This window comes from Prorops nasuta, unplaced genomic scaffold (genome assembly GCF_024137725.1).
Source record: "Prorops nasuta isolate Cenicafe-Biocafe unplaced genomic scaffold, Cenicafe_Pnas_1.2 PNAS00010, whole genome shotgun sequence".
NCBI classification, from domain to species: domain Eukaryota; kingdom Metazoa; phylum Arthropoda; class Insecta; order Hymenoptera; family Bethylidae; genus Prorops; species Prorops nasuta.
In genome coordinates, this window is record NW_027116807.1 from 2801307 (window position 1) to 2819586 (window position 18280).

General features: G+C 36.5%; 2 protein-coding genes across 5 annotated transcripts in view; both read left to right on the forward strand.

Annotated features, from left to right (window-relative positions):
* The window catches only part of for (cGMP-dependent protein kinase for), a 42483-nt gene extending 24615 nt beyond the window's left edge, over positions 1-17868 (forward strand). The window contains exons 2-10 of one of the 3 annotated variants that reach the window (XM_066733321.1): positions 218-384; positions 13376-13595; positions 14290-14353; positions 14419-14591; positions 14732-14878; positions 15274-15720; positions 15986-16285; positions 16385-16447; positions 16535-17866. In XM_066733321.1, coding sequence (XP_066589418.1) covers positions 218-384; positions 13376-13595; positions 14290-14353; positions 14419-14591; positions 14732-14878; positions 15274-15720; positions 15986-16285; positions 16385-16447; positions 16535-16700 — 1747 coding nt within the window. In that variant the 3' untranslated portion in view covers positions 16701-17866. Of the gene's footprint in view, positions 1-217; positions 385-1903; positions 2488-13375; positions 13596-14289; positions 14354-14418; positions 14592-14731; positions 14879-15273; positions 15721-15985; positions 16286-16384; positions 16448-16534 lie in introns of those variants that run through there. The other 2 variants (XM_066733322.1, XM_066733323.1) reach the window with 2 other exon arrangements.
* On the forward strand, positions 9560-11843 carry LOC136777199 (uncharacterized). Of its 2 annotated transcripts, XM_066733326.1 has the most exons (6): positions 9560-10203; positions 10409-10518; positions 10585-10931; positions 11020-11186; positions 11412-11636; positions 11713-11843. In XM_066733326.1, exons 1-3 carry the CDS (start codon positions 10126-10128, stop codon positions 10652-10654), a joined length of 258 nt encoding a protein of 85 aa, XP_066589423.1. In that variant the 5' UTR covers positions 9560-10125; the 3' UTR covers positions 10655-10931; positions 11020-11186; positions 11412-11636; positions 11713-11843. The 2 variants fall into 2 exon arrangements, with proteins under 2 accessions (XP_066589423.1, XP_066589422.1); XM_066733325.1 differs by having other exon boundaries at positions 9560-10931.
* Positions 17869-18280: the final 412 nt, after the last annotated feature.

Here is an 18280-nt window from a genome sequence, read left to right on the forward strand (position 1 = left end):
CACTGTTTACATTTGAGTAATTAGAGAATCAGAATCACATTATCAAATGACTTGAACTTTCTACAAAAGATAAAAAAAAAGTCAAGGTTATGAACTGTTATTTCCTACATGAAACATCTCTTTCATATAATATCACATACTCTCCTAAATCTATCCTATATAATAATTTTAATAAAACATATCAAGCAATATCCTTTTACTCAATTATTGCTTACAGATCGCGTGAATTGATAAAGGCTGCCATTCTGGATAACGACTTTATGAAGAATTTGGAGCTCACACAAATTCGTGAAATTGTCGACTGCATGTATCCGGTTACCTTTCCTGCTGGCTCGATAATTATACGAGAAGGCGATGTTGGATCTACAGTGTTTGTTATGGAAGGTGAGTAGATCTGTAAATAATTAACTTATAAAAAAATGTCCATTTAGTATTGCTTCTTGAGAAAGCAATAGTTAAAACGAAGAAAATGATTTAAAAGAACCTATAAGAAATAATTTTACACTAGCCTCCTATGCAAAAATTTTCATCACGTATAAATTCAGTGTGAATTTTCCGTTAGCCAGATTTTTCCAGGAGGGAGAAAATGTTGTATGGTAGAAGGAGGGGGGAGGGGAGAGGGGGGGGGGGGGAATTTTTGCGGAGGTGCAGGATACGAATGAGAGTCACTGTTCTTCCCCTTACGAGCGGGGCCAGTGGAGTGGGAGGGAGAGCTGTGAAAGCAGCACCAGCAAGCAAGCATCTAGCAGCGTAGTGGTGGGGCCTTCCGTGCACGGTCTTTGCGGCCGTACACTTTTCACCGGGCGCGTACGCTGTCAGTGAGCGTCAGAGTCGGTTTCGAAGGAGTGGTCCTTGCCGCCATCTCCACATCTATCCTCGCGAAGCCTCGAACTCTCCTGAAAATCAACGCAGTTTTTTAGTAAAAAGAAAAACAGAAAATCAACGAAAAATCGTAAAGGCAACCCTTGTGATCCTGACGAACGTTCCTACGATATCCCGGAAACGTTCCAATTGCAACATTATGCGCGATACGCGTTGGAATCCAAAGGAGACGTCAGACTGAGATTCAGCGGCTCGAACAGTGGAAAACTCTGTGCGTATGCTGGGATGCTCGTTTAATCACTGGGCAGTTCGCGCTGATGACTCAAACGGTTCACATGCGGGCGGTTTGTAAGGTCGTTAAAAGAGTAAAGACGCGAGAAGACTCGCGAGTTGAGAAACAAAGCAAGCGACGAGGTTACGAGAGCTCCAAAGCGAATTGATATAAAGAAGAGAGAATCATGCAAAATATTGACGAGTGTATCGAAAACAAAGAATTTTGAAGGAAGCTCGTGCAAAGTGTGGATAAAAAGGATAAAGTGAAAGAAAAATGGAAATAACTGTGACACATGGTTTGGCCAACGGCCAAAACTGGATTTCGAACGCGTGGGTTCGCCAAAGGTCGTCGTGAATGGCAAACCGCGATCTCGTTGTTGTTAGTGTGGCAACGAAAACCGGAGCCTTTAGGTTATACCGATGTAAGAGCAGAGAGTCGTTGTAAGGAAACGTGGAAATGTTGAAGAGGGCTGCGGTGGACGGGGAGAATATTTTCTTGAGGATCGAGAGATAGCCGTGTGAAGGGCGGCGCCATCGCGGAATCCTACTTTCGCCGTGGAGCTCGGGAAGGTCAAGGAAACGACCCGTAGTCAGAAAAGAAGAAGCACGAAATGTGCGAGTTGCTTTTACCCAGCTGCCACATGCAACCACGCATGATCCTGCGCAGATGTACCTTTACAATAGCTTTCCTCAGCTCCCCTTCAACCGGCGCTTTCAAAGGATCTCGAGAAGGATCTATACGGGTGATGCTTCTTTAATTTCCACCCAAAGAGACTACTCGAAGATTCGGATTACCTGGAAGAATAACAGTGTTTGAACGATAGAACAAAGAAAGGGAAAGCTCGAAAGCTTTGACTTACCCATTTGTAGCTGAATCGATCACTGTGTGTGATCTAACATCCATCGTTTATCAAGCTTGGATCATCCGGGAAAACATGATGAAGGTACGAAGCTATCCAGGACGAGCTGTCCTGGAAGATCCCGAGTTGCTGCTCGATCCTGATGCCACTTGCAGGGGTAGAGCAATGGAATTATTATACGAGGCCAGTTGGAGAGAGTGCGACGTCAATTGGATGAGTAATCGGCGTAGGAAGGACTCGAATCGCGAGGACAGTTTGGATGATGAGGATTATAGAGAACCTTACGAGGAAGTGATTTCTCAGTTGGAAGGAGTATTGGAAGGTGTTGCCTCGTCCAGGGACAACGGGGCACGCTCCAGGGGCTCAAGTAGCGCCGGTACCACGGACAGTGAGTCCTCGGAGATATCGCGGACCAACGGGAAACCTGGTTTCCTCATTCCCAGACCGAGGCTCATTGTCCCTGTGCACACCTACGCCAGGCGCAGACGCACTGGTGCCCCTCCACCCACCAGAAGAAGACCGAATCGCGAAGGTACAGCTCTAAATAATCATCCACTTTCGATCTCTTTTAAGAACCAATAAAATTCTGGCTGACGGAAAATTAATCACGTAGTCAAATTGCGAGAGTTTTCAATTTCTTCTTTCACCTGTACTTATTCAAATATAACGTATTCTTTTAGTTCTTCCACGTTTTCACGTTTCAGAGCTAATTTATCGCTCTCTTGCACGTTTTATTAAACATTAAAGTGTGAGAATGCGAAATTCTCACGTACGTTTAACGATGTTGCTTTAGGAATTTTTGCAGTGATTTGTAAGAAAGCTCGTAATCAGCTATAAAATTGTAATTGTGCAGCGATTTCGTGATTTACTGGGGCACGTATCCGGCTGCACAGCCGAAGGCGCAAGACGCTCCCCTGATCTGGATCTTCTTACTCGATCGACTGTTACAGTTACGCGAAACCGTTGCTAAATACTGCTTAGTCTTGCTCAATTAGACTGATCCCTCCCCCCTTCATTGCTTATTTAGTTACTCCATGTACCGTTTAAATCCTAGTCGCGATAGTTACATTTTCATCCAATTTCCTACTTTATCCAAACGTTGAATAATTTACTTTATGATCACTCAGCTTAATTAACTTCGCATAATCAATAAATATTGCTATTAATTACCAATTTTATTGATCTCAATATTTTTTCTCAATGAATCTATATTTTGCTGCGTAAAAACTGTTAAAGTCTCTTATCGAGTTAGATGCCTGATTAAACTTCATTTATCAACCTTGTTATTCGTATTGAAATACTTCTATATATATATATATATATTTAGATTTTTATGAACATAGTGTTTAAAGAGTGAGAAAATAATAGCACTTAACTTGCGATGATATAACTGGTTATCAGTGATAAAATTTGATGGATGCTGGTATAAGTTGAGAGAAGCCAAGGTTGTAAAATACTATTTCTTTGTTTCACAAGATTTAAGTGCTCATTGAGCTTTAATCGTAATGCTTGACGATTTACTAATCACGTTTAATTTGCTTCATCATAATTTAGTCGTTATCACTCTAATGTTAATTACAGTAATAGTGTAGGTGTCTTAAGTGGAGTGAAATTGGTAGCTGTAAATGGAGCTATTACCAGGTCATTCCTAAATATTCATTTAAAATCAGAGCTCTGTCGAGATTTTGCTATAAATTAAAGATCTTTATCGCACGAAACTGTAGATTTTCTGTATATAAAAACTTCATAATTGATTCTTGAAAAAGCACCTATACATTCACATCTATGTATCGCTATTTAATTCAGTCTTTTCTATAGCGTGACTGCAAATATATACTCTGCCTGTTGAAGATTATTTTCGAGAAAGTTGCTAGATGGATATCGTGTATAAAATAAGCCAATAATATCGAGAGTTGGTGCAGCTTCCTGCAGAACACGAAGAAAAGTCAATTAAACCCAGTCAAGACCAGAAAGAAACAGGCATTTCTTTGTTCTCGATACAATACTTCACCATTTTACACGTGAAAGTTTTCACAACTATAAATCACGAGTAATACGAAGCAAAATATTGATTTATTGGGAATTTCATTCTAAATAAATTGCAATGCATCTTAGCACTGATATTGATACGAATAGAGCAGTTGGGTCAATTTCGATGATGAATTCAACACAAGTAAATTGGACAAAATTATTGAAACGAATGTTATACGTGGATAAACGTCATTATGCGTTGAGAACGTTTATGCAAGGTTTTCTCCATTTTCTCTCATGACGTCCGCAGTTGCCTTCGCAGTGGAAAAAATACTCTTATGGATTTTTTCATCGACGTACAAGAATCGTTTCCACTTGTGCACATCGTTTCGGTGTCTAGTTCTTTCTCGCACCACGAAGGATCCTGTTGCGCATCCTGTAAAGGACCTCGACAGCTGCCTTGCATGAATTCCCTGCAATCTGAGTCACGTTCCGTGGCAAATTTGGTCAGGGAAGTGACAGGCATTCCGCTCCATTACTTACACACACATACACATACACATAACCAATTATACTTTCACGTTTCACCTTCGCTCACGACCATTTCAATAAAGACGTCACCACACACGTGCTTTTCAAACTCCATATTCTATTATATATCCGTTACAAAGAAATACATATTTTGAAATATAAAAAAAACTTGTGAAAATACATCTTATAATATACGAGAATTAATACCAAAAAATTTATTTCAATATTTTTTCTATATTATTGAGTATAATTTATTTTTTCACGATATAATTATATCTGATTGTATATACAAATATATTCAAAAATAATATTTCAGACGATTCCTACAGTTCTGCATGTATTTTTCATTATATATTTCTACGTATCGGATACTGTGCCATTGATGATTTATTCGACAAATACTCTTTCCATTTACGTCACAAACAAGCCTTTCACATTTTCTTCGACTACAAAAACAAAGCTGCTAGCTAATTGCTAATTACACTGAATATTTTCTGTCTCGTTACCAACAGAATGTAAATCGAAATAGAGCTGGACTATAATGAAAAAAACTGATCCGTTGTTGCGATCGATGACTTTTATATGTGTATTTATAGTTTCGTTTTTTCTGTGTTTTAAATTGCAGTAATTAAAAGTTGTCGTAATAGTAATTGCAGTTACACTTGCTCAACGCTGAGCTGGGCAAATAAAATAAGAAAAAAAAAAAGAGACAAAATTGATCCACAATTGGGATGATGACTTTTAAGGTGGTCTATTGACGAAATCCAATTGCAAATTAGCAACAGAAACGAAAGTAACGTTCGATTGTCTCTCAGTTCGTTGAAATGACGCTCGGCTAAAAGTTCACGTGACTGTCAGCTCTCAAGACCTTTCGCAACAATTCTTCATTCTTATAGCTGGTACTAATTGCTAATTATTTTCTGTCTCGTTACCAACAAAATATACATCAAGGTGGGCTAATAAAAAAAAACTGATTTATCGCTAGGATCGATGACTTTTAAGGCGACTTTTTGAAGAAATACAATTGAAAAGTAGAAAAAAATCTAGAGTAGCATTGGACTGTCTTTCTGTTCATTGAAATGACGCTGGATTAAACGAAAGTTCACGCGACTGTCAGGTCCCAAGACCTTTCTTAAGAATGTTTAATTTTTTCAGCAACGATTTATAGCGATCCTTTGCACTGGCAAGAATTTCAGTCTGGAATAAAATCAATTGTTATAGACATCGAACGTAGGTGATTTGAAAAGTCAGCGTGCCAGGCGCTTCAATCGGTACCGGAAAGTGCGCCAGCGAATAACGAGTCTCGCCTTTCGCTCAGATGTTGCACTCGAATCAAGGCTAACAATGAGAGTTTTTACGATCGTAATAATTTCTCGCTGACGGTAACACTCCTTATCGTGGAAAAATGTCGAGGGATAGTCTCTCTCTCTCTCTCTCTCTCTCTTCTTTGAAACTTCTTCCATTCTGGAGTCTGTTTCATAGCTTCCATCTCAAGGTGCGTTTACACTTGCAACGTTCAACAAGACAACATCTTCTCGTACACCGAGAAAAGCATTTCTTGAAATCCATTAAATATTTGTTTATTCTATTGCAAAGAATTATTCAGTAGAATTAAAAAAAAGTTTGTCCGTTCGATTATACATTTCTCGTTGTAAGAAATCATAATTGAAGCAACAATGTTTTTCTTGAATTCTACTGAACAATTCTTTGTAAGAGAATAAATAAATATTTAATGGATTTTAGTAAATATTTTTCTCGATCAAAGTGCTCGCGGGAATAAATTGTCTTGTCAGTTTTCAGGCGTCACGCCATGCAAATATCATGCGAAAACGTTCCAATCGCTGTGTGCTTCTCGATACAAGCCCATATAATACGTATCACTCGTAACTATTATATTACGAGAACTTTGAGCATTACGTGGAAAACGCTCTAAATATCATGTTACGAGTGTTTTGGTCCTCAAGTGGAACGCGTCCGATGTTACGCGCCAATGTTCTGCACGGACGAACGTTGAGCGCGTGTCCAAACTTGCGCCGAACCTCGTTGAGTGCTTCGATACTAGTGTAGACGCGTGCACTGGCAAGTGGAAACGCACCTTGAAGAAACGGTAGAAAAAAAAAGAGAAAAAACCTTTATATTATAGTTTTCAAGATTTATGTGGCGTTTGAAGAAAATTTACGGTTAGTTGATCGGTATAAAACGAACGAGTGAGAAGGATCGAGGCGGGATAATCGTATTCGTATGTAGTCCAGGCGTAAACTCGTTGTCCTGTTATGTTGTCATGCTAGACCGTTCAGCTTGTATCCTGCACGTGTTCAAGTGCACTATACTCGCTTATATGAAGTATATATATATACTCGCATGCGTACAACCTAGCCAGGACCATCAGATTTCACGTTTAACAACGGTATACCCTACTTTCTTGGATTTATCTTAGGCGAATGGCCTCAAAATTCATTTTTAAGCCACCCTTTTCCCCCTCCTGTTCCTCTAGTTCACTCTCTTATAATCTTCCTATTTACCAAGTATTTACAATAACGGATTTTGCGAGGATTTATAACTGTAAATTTATTGCATAGATTCATTATCATAAACCTCTGTAGTAATTAATGCTTCCGGCTTTGCTTTATCGTTAATAATGATGCTATTGAGATAATTTCATCTTACCTTACTTCTCCTATTTATCCTTCATAAATGCTGTAAAGATAAATATATCTCGTTGATACATGAATGATCAACCAAAATGGTTATTTTTGAGATTGATTTTTCTTTTATGTATAGTTGTAACACGAAATTCATGTTTTATACGTTGTAATGACATGCATATATAGCAATATGACAATAAAAAGTTCTTTATTAAGTTTTGGTTTTTGTTTTCATTATGATAAGTATATAAAAAACTATAGTTATTGGACATAAATGCCGGTTAACAGATTCTACATTTTTTTAAATATTGGATAATATTAATTAATGATATAACAAGAAAAAAAAATAAAAGTAAAAAGTAAGCAAATCAGGGGATATTATTTCGTAAATTAAATATAATAAATTTGATTAATTAATAGTACTGCAATTTTCATTTGTACATTAACAGAGAAGAATGAAAAGAGCTTTAAGTTATAACTCAGGCATTAAAAAAGTGATAGGGATAATTTGTAAATTTTTAACCGCGAAAAATGCGAAAACTACTACACAGTATAAAAACTGGATATATAAAGCTATATTACAATCGTAAAAATTTATTGTGCACTATATTTGAGCGTAATACGCGTAAAACTTGCTTTAATAAAAAGGACGCCAAAAAAGCAATATGGCCGCCATTGCGAGGCGGGAGAGGGTGGGAGAAAAAAAGCTTCTATAAGAAAAGCCAAACCCTCTTTGCAGTGGGTATTCGGCGTTACCTGCTAATGTAGAGAGTAGATTTGCCCAATTTTAGTGACGCTAGCTGCCTATTGCCTCTTTTTGGAATAGATACCGGCTGCATTTCGTATGGCCAGGTCAATCCTCTTTCAAATGGAATCCCCTCTAATTACCGCTACTCAACAGCTTCTGAATACAGCACTCACTACTACGTTACTTTTTAACATTTACTTAGCACATTTAACACTTTCAAGATCTATTATGACTGATTGGAAATTACTTTACGAATTTCAAACTTCGCACTTCGAATTACTACACACGATCTTACCTCTGTTGGATCCAAGGGGGGAATGAGATAATGCTCGCGCGCTCTGGAGCTTTCGGAGGAGGGTGGGGGGAGGAAGACGCGCATTTTGGCGCGTCTTTTTATGCGCACGCGCGAATCGATCTCCCTATCGACCAGCGATCAAAAGCTTCATTCATCTTCATGCTTACCCACATCGCTACTACAATAACACAGGTGGCGTTACACCCTTAATTTCTATACCACCCATTCTAAAATTCTATAATGGAAGATCACCTAACAGGATGAAATCCATACCAAGGATATATAATAATAATAATTCTAAAATTCTACCGTATATACACAATTCATAGCCTTTGGAAGAGCATCACATTCGGAAAAGAATAACATATCACAGTGATGCAGCTAAGACAATAAATGGATTAAATATCTAAATTTAGTGAAGTATATTTCATCAAGAGAAATAAAAATTGGTATAGCTTCCTTTATTGGTCACTATTGTTACGTAATTAAGCTGTTGTTATACTTTTTCTGTAATCTTGGAAAGAAGAATAAACTAACGGGAGTCTCCAAATAACGAAATTTATATTATATTCGTGTTTCAGTGTATGTTTCATTGGTCGAGGTTGCAATTAAGCCATATAGAAATCTGTTATGAAGGATTTCCAAGAAGCCTCTAGTATGTACATCGAGGAGTGCATAAACATTTCTAGGAGATTCACACGTACTTATATGTATACAGTGACCGGGGCACGTTCAAGCTCGCAGTCCCGGTACGTTTCTTCGTGAGACTATCCGTACTGCAAACCTATCAAAGAAACAGCAGGTCACAGGCATAACGGGTGACCCTCTTTATTTTCTGAAAAAGCACGTAAGAAGAGACAGACGTTGGATCTTTAACACGAATGAAAAGACTCAGGTATATAACAAGCAGACCTTCGATTTTCTCTAAGACCTTTATAAATTTAAGGTTATATATTATATACGTATCTAGCAAGGTATTCTGTTTGTACAATAGTGGATATATAGCTAAAAGCTTCAATTCAGATCTTTCACCTCTTAATACGTGACGTAATCAGCTTTGATCATATACTTAACTTCAATTTAGAGTTCTTTGTGATCTAAATGAATTACACAGTCGATTATAATCATAGGCTGAGATCTGGAAAGAGAATTTAAATGCACTGAATATTACACAGGAACTTATTTATTCTCGTTTATCGGAATTACGTATCTGAAATGGATAATAGTTAAAACCCTTCTTTATATCGGAATCAATGTATAATTCTACGGAAACCTTCTGGAGATTACTCAATACCAAAGCTGAAACCTGTGTTTTTGCATTACGCCAGTTGTTTTTTCTTTTCACTAGTAAGCAAGCCTATAAAGCTTTGAGGGAGGTGGAAGAACGATAGGGGGGGCGTCTAGGCGTCAGGGCTTGTCTATGCTAGAAGTAATAAGTCTTTGTCTTTCTGTTACTTTCATTCTTAACGAACGCCCTATTTCGTCACCTTCGAGATTTCAACCAACGTTCCAAATACGTTTTATTATGCATTATAGAAGAGCTTGTATTGATTCTTAGAAATGGAAATCTTCGTATAATTTCAGAATAATACGTAATATTTTACTGTCTACGAAATAGTAACATGTACCTGAGGAATAATTCCACACAATTGTGAATTTACCTACATTAGTCTGAAAGTCTAACTGTATTCAACCTACATCCATTCTATTATATTCACAGGATTGTTCCTTCGATACTTTCAATATCACGTAAAGAAACCGTTAATTCTTTATATTTTTTGCTTACTTTACCATAACTTATCTTACTTGTAATGTGTTTAGCGAATATATCTTCAGCCTTTGAGTCTGCTTTTCACCTGGCACGAAACTTGGCTAACAGTTTGCATTTTGATTCTCGAGCTTGACCATTGGATTTCCGCATGGAATATTTTTGGTTAAGTGAAAACTTACCTGCCCTCCCTTCCTCTCTAAAATAAGAACATGCGTTTCTACATTCAAGCGGAGATGCTAACATTGGGCAGGAGGCCAAGCGTGATGCGCAACAATGAAAAAAGAGAGGTTAGTTAGATTTTACGTAGCGTGTAGAATTCCACACAGTGTTACATCTGGTTGATACTCGATTTTAAAGTGCAAAACCAGATGACTGAATTATCTGGCCGATCGATTATGAAAGTGTAATAGGATTAATACTGTAGCATAAGACGTAAGTACTTAACATAACCAACAATGATATCCTTTCACATTATACCCATCATTATTGTAGATGCCATCTTTTTTAAGGAAAATGACGGGAAACACCTCCAACAACTTTTTACAAATTTTCATACTACCTACTGAAATTTTGCGTCAAGCAATAAATTTTCTTCAAGTATGGTAAATAGCATTCCTTTGTTTCAACTTGAGATTCGACGAAACGTGCAGGAGTTTTCACATTCCCAGTGGCCAGCGAGGGCGTTGCACTATTCAAGTCTGTCGGCTTTTGCCAACGTTTACGATTCAGAGTATCTAAAATAGGACTGAGAACCACTGGCATTTGAAGCGAGACGAAGTAAAGTGGAGCAAAAGTATAAACTGCAATCTGGCTAGCGGGTGTGTGCAATCGCGTCATAAAAATTACGAAACACGAGATAACGGATAAGCAGAAGAGGCAGATAACTTGGCACATCTTTACTGGAGCTCTCTGCGATCTTGTTACCAGACGGATGAGACTGGTAGATCTTTCGGAGAATTGCAAATTTGAACGCTCACCTATTTTATCTCGCTGCAAAATACTCGATGATTTTCAGGTTTGAAATATATCACAAAGAACTTCAAATTGAGTTTGAAATTATTAAAGATTTGCTTTTGTTGATATCGCGTGATGTTCCAGTACAGGTAACACTCGAGGTCATGAACCTTTCATATTCGCATGGACGACGTTTGATGTTTAACTGCCGATCGAATGATGAGATTCGCTTTGGGATTTTGAAACCGGTTCGAGGTCTTTGTGACTGGCTTGAAGACGATATATTCGAGGAAGTGAAAGCAGCATGGACAATAAGGTTGAGGCTATTCTTTCCCTTTCCTTTCCTCCACCCCCATCTTGGCCTCTCCCTTCTCCTCCTCCTCTTCATTTTATCCTACTTTTCCTCCTCCACTTCTCCTTATTCCCCTTGGCTATACGTTCGCAAATCAAGAAACGAAACCATGACAGAGTTAAGAGGAAGCTTGCGTAATTTTGATCGAAACTCTGCAACGATCTTGATACACCGATCTCTTTGTTCCAGATATCATTGTTGCTTAGGCAACTCATGGAAACCGTGCAAGATTCTTTCTCGAGAATCCTCTGATTCTATAATAGTACTATAAACGAAACTTGTACGAAGCCACAGAATTGCATGGAAAAGTTTTAATTATGATAATTGGCAACCTGGTACACACCTACGGGAAATGAAAGCATCGTGGAAAGTTATATATAAAACAAAGCTTGAGGTTCGATGCATCTCAATATGGTAAATTAAGCGGGTCAATTAACTTTACGATTTCTTTTACAAAGAGTACTGCTTCTGCATTTATTTTTGTTTTCAGAAAATAATGCCCTTCGTATATAGTAAGGTTTCGAAATTATGTGGACAATGAGAGGGGCTGTTTAAAAATTCTGTAATATTGATTAAGGTTCTCCCTTATGTTCTTCTGAAGATAAATCTTGCTGTATATGTTAAAAGGTGAATAACCGTAATTATTGTCAATATTTCTTGGTAAATTTACGGGGCACCATCGTTACTTTGGCAAAACGCTTAAATGAAACGTCAGGTTTTGTGTTTGTGTTTAAAGTTACGATAAAGCTGCTTAGTTATTGCACGTCGTAAAACGTATTGTTGTAAGACAAGAAAATGTAAAGAAAATGAACGATGACCGAGTCAGCATACCAATATACACTGGAACAAGCGACGATTTAATAAACTGCAAATTAATAACAAACAAGGTCTAACGACCGGAGACGTGCGGAGGCCCACGTACATATTACGCTCTATGTATTTGCTATGTATATACGACCCACGTATAACATAACGACAGCACTATAAATAGCAATGAATGAAATATTTCAAGACGCTGCTATACTTCCCTCGCCCTTATTTCACTGTCAGACGATTAATCTTGTCAATTTCCAAATGTGAAAAAGAATCAATCTGCTTAATACTTGTACCAAGCTCGTTAGAATTTTCTCTTATGAGCAAAGTTGTAATGAAGCAATTAAAATAGCGATATTTGGATTTTGGAAATCAGCATAAGGAAAGTTTGGACTTTGATTTATAGTGGCGTAAAAAAGGAATGGAAAGTGGTATCCAGAGAAGAGTCAAGTTGAAATTGAGCGAAGAAGTATCGTTTCTTCTCCCAATTACAATTTATAGCGAGAAACACGAGTTAACCGTTGACGGATAGCGATCGATATCTCGATTTTCTCTTGGCGCTCTCCCTGCGCTTTCTAAGCTACTTCCACTAAGCAATTTCTGAACGTTTGTAAGTGAAAAATCTTCATTGCTGAACAGCAAAATGATGTCCTTAGTAGATAAAAAAAATACTTCAGAGATACTCAATATCTTTACTTTTTAGTAAATTCAACAAGGTCTCTGAAACTCTGATCAAATCGTTGGATTCTCCTTTTATATAGATGATTTGTTATATTATTAAATATTGAAACTAATTAAACGTATCTGTTCATTATTTATTGAGGTTTGTGTTAATGTAATCGGTTGTAATACAAGTATCACAAGCGAAATATTAGCGTAATTGTATTACCGGATATGTTGGTGAATAGGCCTATTGTGTATACGAGATGCTCTGTTAGATTGCGATACACCCTCTCCACTTGTAGATTATAAATTTACTTGTTCGCAAAGAAGAAATATTTAAGCATTGCCTACTCTGCCTAATGCAATTATGAGCAAATGCTTAAATTCTAAAGCGCATTATTCACTGAAAATTAATTTTTTTAATACACCAATCACATTATAGTCAAGAAATTAGAGGAAGAAGTAAAGGAATCACTATTCTTTTACACGACGAACACAAGGTGAAAGAACCTTTTGCAGTTATTGCGATGTTGTATAAATTATAGATCTCTTAAAATTTAGTTATTTTTAAGTCTGTTTTTAATTGTACTGGTTTATTTGATATCTACGAAAAGTAAAAATTACATTAAATGACAATCATTATTCAATTAACTAATTACTGAATTATTTTGTTTTAGAGGGAAAAGTGGAAGTATCGAGGGATGGAAAATACCTCAGTACACTGGCTCCTGGGAAAGTACTTGGCGAATTGGCGATACTTTACAATTGCAAGAGAACAGCAACGATAACAGCTGCTACGGATTGTCAATTGTGGGCGATAGATCGACAATGTTTCCAAACGATTATGATGAGGACTGGCCTCTCGAGACAAGCCGAGTATACCGATTTCTTAAAAAGGTAATTTCATAAATAGGAAATGAAACTTTACATCATCGCTTGAAAACATATTCTTTCATACGTAGCATAAGATGATATTAGAAAGATTTTCTCGAGTATAATCACCCATCAGTTTTAAATTATCAAAATTAGCACGTATCTCAAGGACAATCAGTGTAAAGAGTTTCTGCAGTGATGACATCACTTCCGCAATCAAATCTCCCGAGGATAGCCATCGGTACAAAGAAACTAGTCACTAAATATAAATGCGCTTGCGAAATGAAAGAAATCTAAAGTGGAACCGATGCCACAAGTGCTTTAGCGCTCTCATGTCTCATTTGACATAATGTACAAATAAATTTTTGCGACAAATTGATAAGGAATTGTGATATACCAACGATAAGCACCCAGATTTATTCTAAATTATACAATCGGTAATAGTGAATGATGCTTAGGACCTGTTCACTACAATCATGTCTACTCTAACAGTGTTCAGTCAAAAGCAAAGTGGTTACGCCTGTACATTTCGCGAAATACGCATATATATATATATATACACACAACCGCATGCTGTACATACTGCAAATGTCGGTGAGAAGGCATACTACTATATTATGAAGCCTCCCGTATTTATTTGCAACCACATATAAGCTTCCCTTACAAATCAATGCAACATGAACTATCAATTTCATTGATTTATGACGTTCTGTTTCAGCGTTCCAATCTTTAAAAACTTACCAGAGGAAACGTTGATCAAGATATCTGATGTCTTGGAAGAGGTAAAAGGAAGTTTATAAGATAACATATCAATCTTTTGGTTAATTCCATTTAATAATTATTTCAGACATTCTATACGAATGGAGATTATATAATCCGGCAAGGTGCAAGAGGTGACACGTTCTTCATCATTAGTAGGGGTCAAGTTCGAGTTACCATCAAACAGCCAGATACGGTAGAGGAGAAATATATTAGAACATTAGGCAAAGGTGATTTCTTCGGTGAAAAAGCATTGCAAGGGTAAGAGAGCTCTTTTTAATAAATTGACAAAGTGAATAAAGGGTAGAATTCGACAGAAGTAGTAGCTCCATAGTTGTTGCTTCTATACTAAACGCTACCAAAATTATTTGCGAGACTAATGTGTATCATTTTTTCTTCAGAGATGATTTGAGAACGGCAAACATCATTGCTGATGATCCAGAAGGTGTTAGCTGCTTAGTGATAGACAGAGAGACATTTAATCAATTAATTTCATCTCTCGATGAAATTCGAACTAGATACAAGGATGAACTCGTCGAGAGGAGAAGGTTAGTCTTGCAGTTTTTTAAATTCTTATCGAACATCGAGTTTCCTCAACTTTGGGCTCAAGTCTAATTTTCATCACTAAGAGTACAATTGAACGAACGTGACCACTATATAAATGCACTAATGTAGTCTAAGTGATTATTTCCGTCATTTTTCATGCTTACCGATAGGATGGAAGAGTAAATCACGCGATAACAGTAAGTGCCCTGGAATGGTTCTTCAAATTTTACTAATTGTAATAACTAAATTATAATAATAGGAACAATTTTTATATCTATTTTTTTAGATCAATTTCATTGTATTGTGTGATTTTTATTGTAGAATGTAGTTTTTCTTACACATATAACATTAGTTGAGGGAAAGAAAAATTAAATTATTTTTATTTTTTCAAATTCAGGCTCAACGAGGAGTTTAGAGATCTACGACTGCAGGACCTTAGACATTTGGCAACTTTAGGTGTCGGTGGCTTTGGTAGAGTGGAGTTAGTTCAAATAGCAGGGGACCATAGTAGATCCTTTGCTCTCAAACAAATGAAGAAGGCCCAAATTGTGGAGACTAGACAACAGCAACACATTATGTCCGAGAAAAGAATTATGGGCGAAGCTGACTGCGATTTCGTTGTTAAACTTTTCAAGACATTCAAGGATAGGAAATATCTTTATATGTTGATGGAAGCCTGCTTAGGAGGAGAGCTATGGACTGTGTTGAGGGACAAAGGACACTTTGATGATGGTACTACTAGATTTTACACAGCGTGTGTCGTCGAAGCCTTCGATTATCTCCATTCTAGAAATATCATCTACAGGGATCTCAAACCGGAAAACTTGTTATTGGATAACCAAGGGTTGGTACACTGTAAGCAATTGTTTCGTGTGCACGTTTGCTCTTAGAATAAATCCAGACTAGAGCATTGGTGCGCGTACTAAGACCATTCGTGCACTATTACCCTAGTCTGGGCTCATTCTTACTATAGAGTATCATATAATTGAAGTTAGCCAATGTGCACACGAATCAATCTCCCATATCATATACCATAAAAAGGCATTGTTTAATAAGAAAATAACTTTGATTGAGGGTTAATTTCAACATATTTTTATTCTTCTTCATAGATACGTTAAACTTGTCGACTTTGGTTTCGCCAAACGATTGGAGCATGGAAGGAAAACTTGGACTTTCTGTGGTACACCCGAATACGTGGCCCCAGAAGTAATTTTAAACAGAGGGCACGATATTAGTGCAGATTATTGGTCCCTCGGAGTTCTTATGTATGAATTACTCACTGGTACTCCTCCGTTTACTGGATCGGATCCCATGAAAACCTACAATATTATTCTTAAAGGAATCGATGCGATAGAATTTCCAAGATCGATTACGCGCAATGCAACTGCCTTAATAAAGAAATTGTGCCGGTAAGTCTTAAGCATTATAACTGAGAAATATCTGCATCTTGTTCTTGGATTTTGGAACTGTGTACATTTTTTAATATGGTAAATGCATGATTTTTTCAGGGATAATCCTGCGGAGCGTCTTGGCTATCAGAAAGGAGGCATTAGCGAGATACAAAAACACAAGTGAGTAGTGGTGAAAGCCGAGAACAAGTGGAATTTGCTTTGTTAATAAGGAGCTGTATTTGATATGCGTGTTTCTTTTCTCACTAGGTGGTTCGATGGTTTCAATTGGGAAGGTCTAAGATCACGAACACTCGAGCCGCCAATAATGCCAAGAGTCCAAAGTGCCACAGACACTGCGAATTTTGATGAGTACCCACCAGATTCTGATCCACCTCCTCCAGACGATATATCCGGCTGGGATAACGATTTTTAATATATTATTTATGAAACCTCACGTCCTGCTGCCTTCGATTCCATCATTTGCTAAAATTAATTATTCAAATTTCATCAAAACGAAATCGATGCATTTACACCATGGATCGGTTTATATACACGATCCTAATCGCGAAGTCCGAACGAACAAAAATGTATTTATGAACAGATTTTTCAAAGTTAATTGACAATGTAGTTTCCTTGGTAATATTGTAAAATTATTTGATATCCTGAAACGTACATTCCGAGCATAAATTAGTTTATGCTTTGAAATTGAAATAGTTTTATCATTGGCATTATTTATGCAATAAAGTATAGACATAGTTTTGTGCAAATATTGAGACTGACACTGTTAGATCCTTCGAAAACTTTAGCGAAGAAATAGGATTGTGTAATCTGATTTGGCAATACAATTCTTTGCTTTGCAGAAGCTTTTTGTAATTAAAAATTTAGAGGTTTCTTATTGGTTTTATCGATGAAGCATTATGGGAAAGAAATAAAAGAAAGCTGCTTTGTTTTACAGTAAAGATTGAAGGAATGATTTGATTTAGCTACAATTACTAACAAACAATAAGTATCCCACCAATCGATACTGTAATTTATACTTATGGAAGCAAGCAAACTATTATGTGATACAATACAGTGCAATTTATCAAGAAGCACACTAACTAAATATCTAGGACTTTGCCTTGTGAAGAGAGAATTGATACATTTCTATTCTAGTTTTGAAACTGGAATTATGCTTCAATATATATGATATGGATCAATTCTAATTTTATATATTTCCTTGTGAATTATAAAATTATCAGCAGTGCACTGGGTGCCATTACCATTAATATCAAGTTTTTTTAGAATCAGACAAGTGTTCTGCATACACAACTTTAAAATATTAGCAAAATTTAAATTATAACTATCTAATTAACCTTTGATACAACTGTATGTCATCAAAACTGCGACATATTATTTGTAATTTATCAACATTTTGTCAAAGGTCGTTAATCTTCTTAAATCAAGACCTATCAAATTGTTATTTGATTAACTTCATAGTTTATTAGAATTTTATTATATAATTAATTATTGTGTAAGAGAAGTGATTCGTGTAAATAATAAATATAAATACTATACATAAATATTATATACATAACAATGTATATCAACAATTGAATAAAGTTTTATTAATACTATTAAAATATAATTGATTATATTATACAGTTTCACATATTTTCAAGAAAAGGATTATAAATTCTGATCAATAATAATATTTGAACGGTTAACTGATGAAACATATTTTGTTTTTCAATGAAAAAGTAAATATAAAATATAACTTCTTATTTACGAGCAGGCACATAAAAACAAGACCCCCGCTACAAAACCAACATCAAAATTTGTATAGATTAGACCCGCATTTCGCGATTAAAAGTGCGTCTACAATTACTTTATACTAGAGAGGTTATAAAAAGACATGGTTTATGCTTTTATTATTTATTTCATTATTATTTTAAAAATTGAAAAATTTTGTAAAAGAGCAGAAATTGCAGACCTGCACTGGCTGCGTTACATGGAGTGATCGAAAACAGTTGA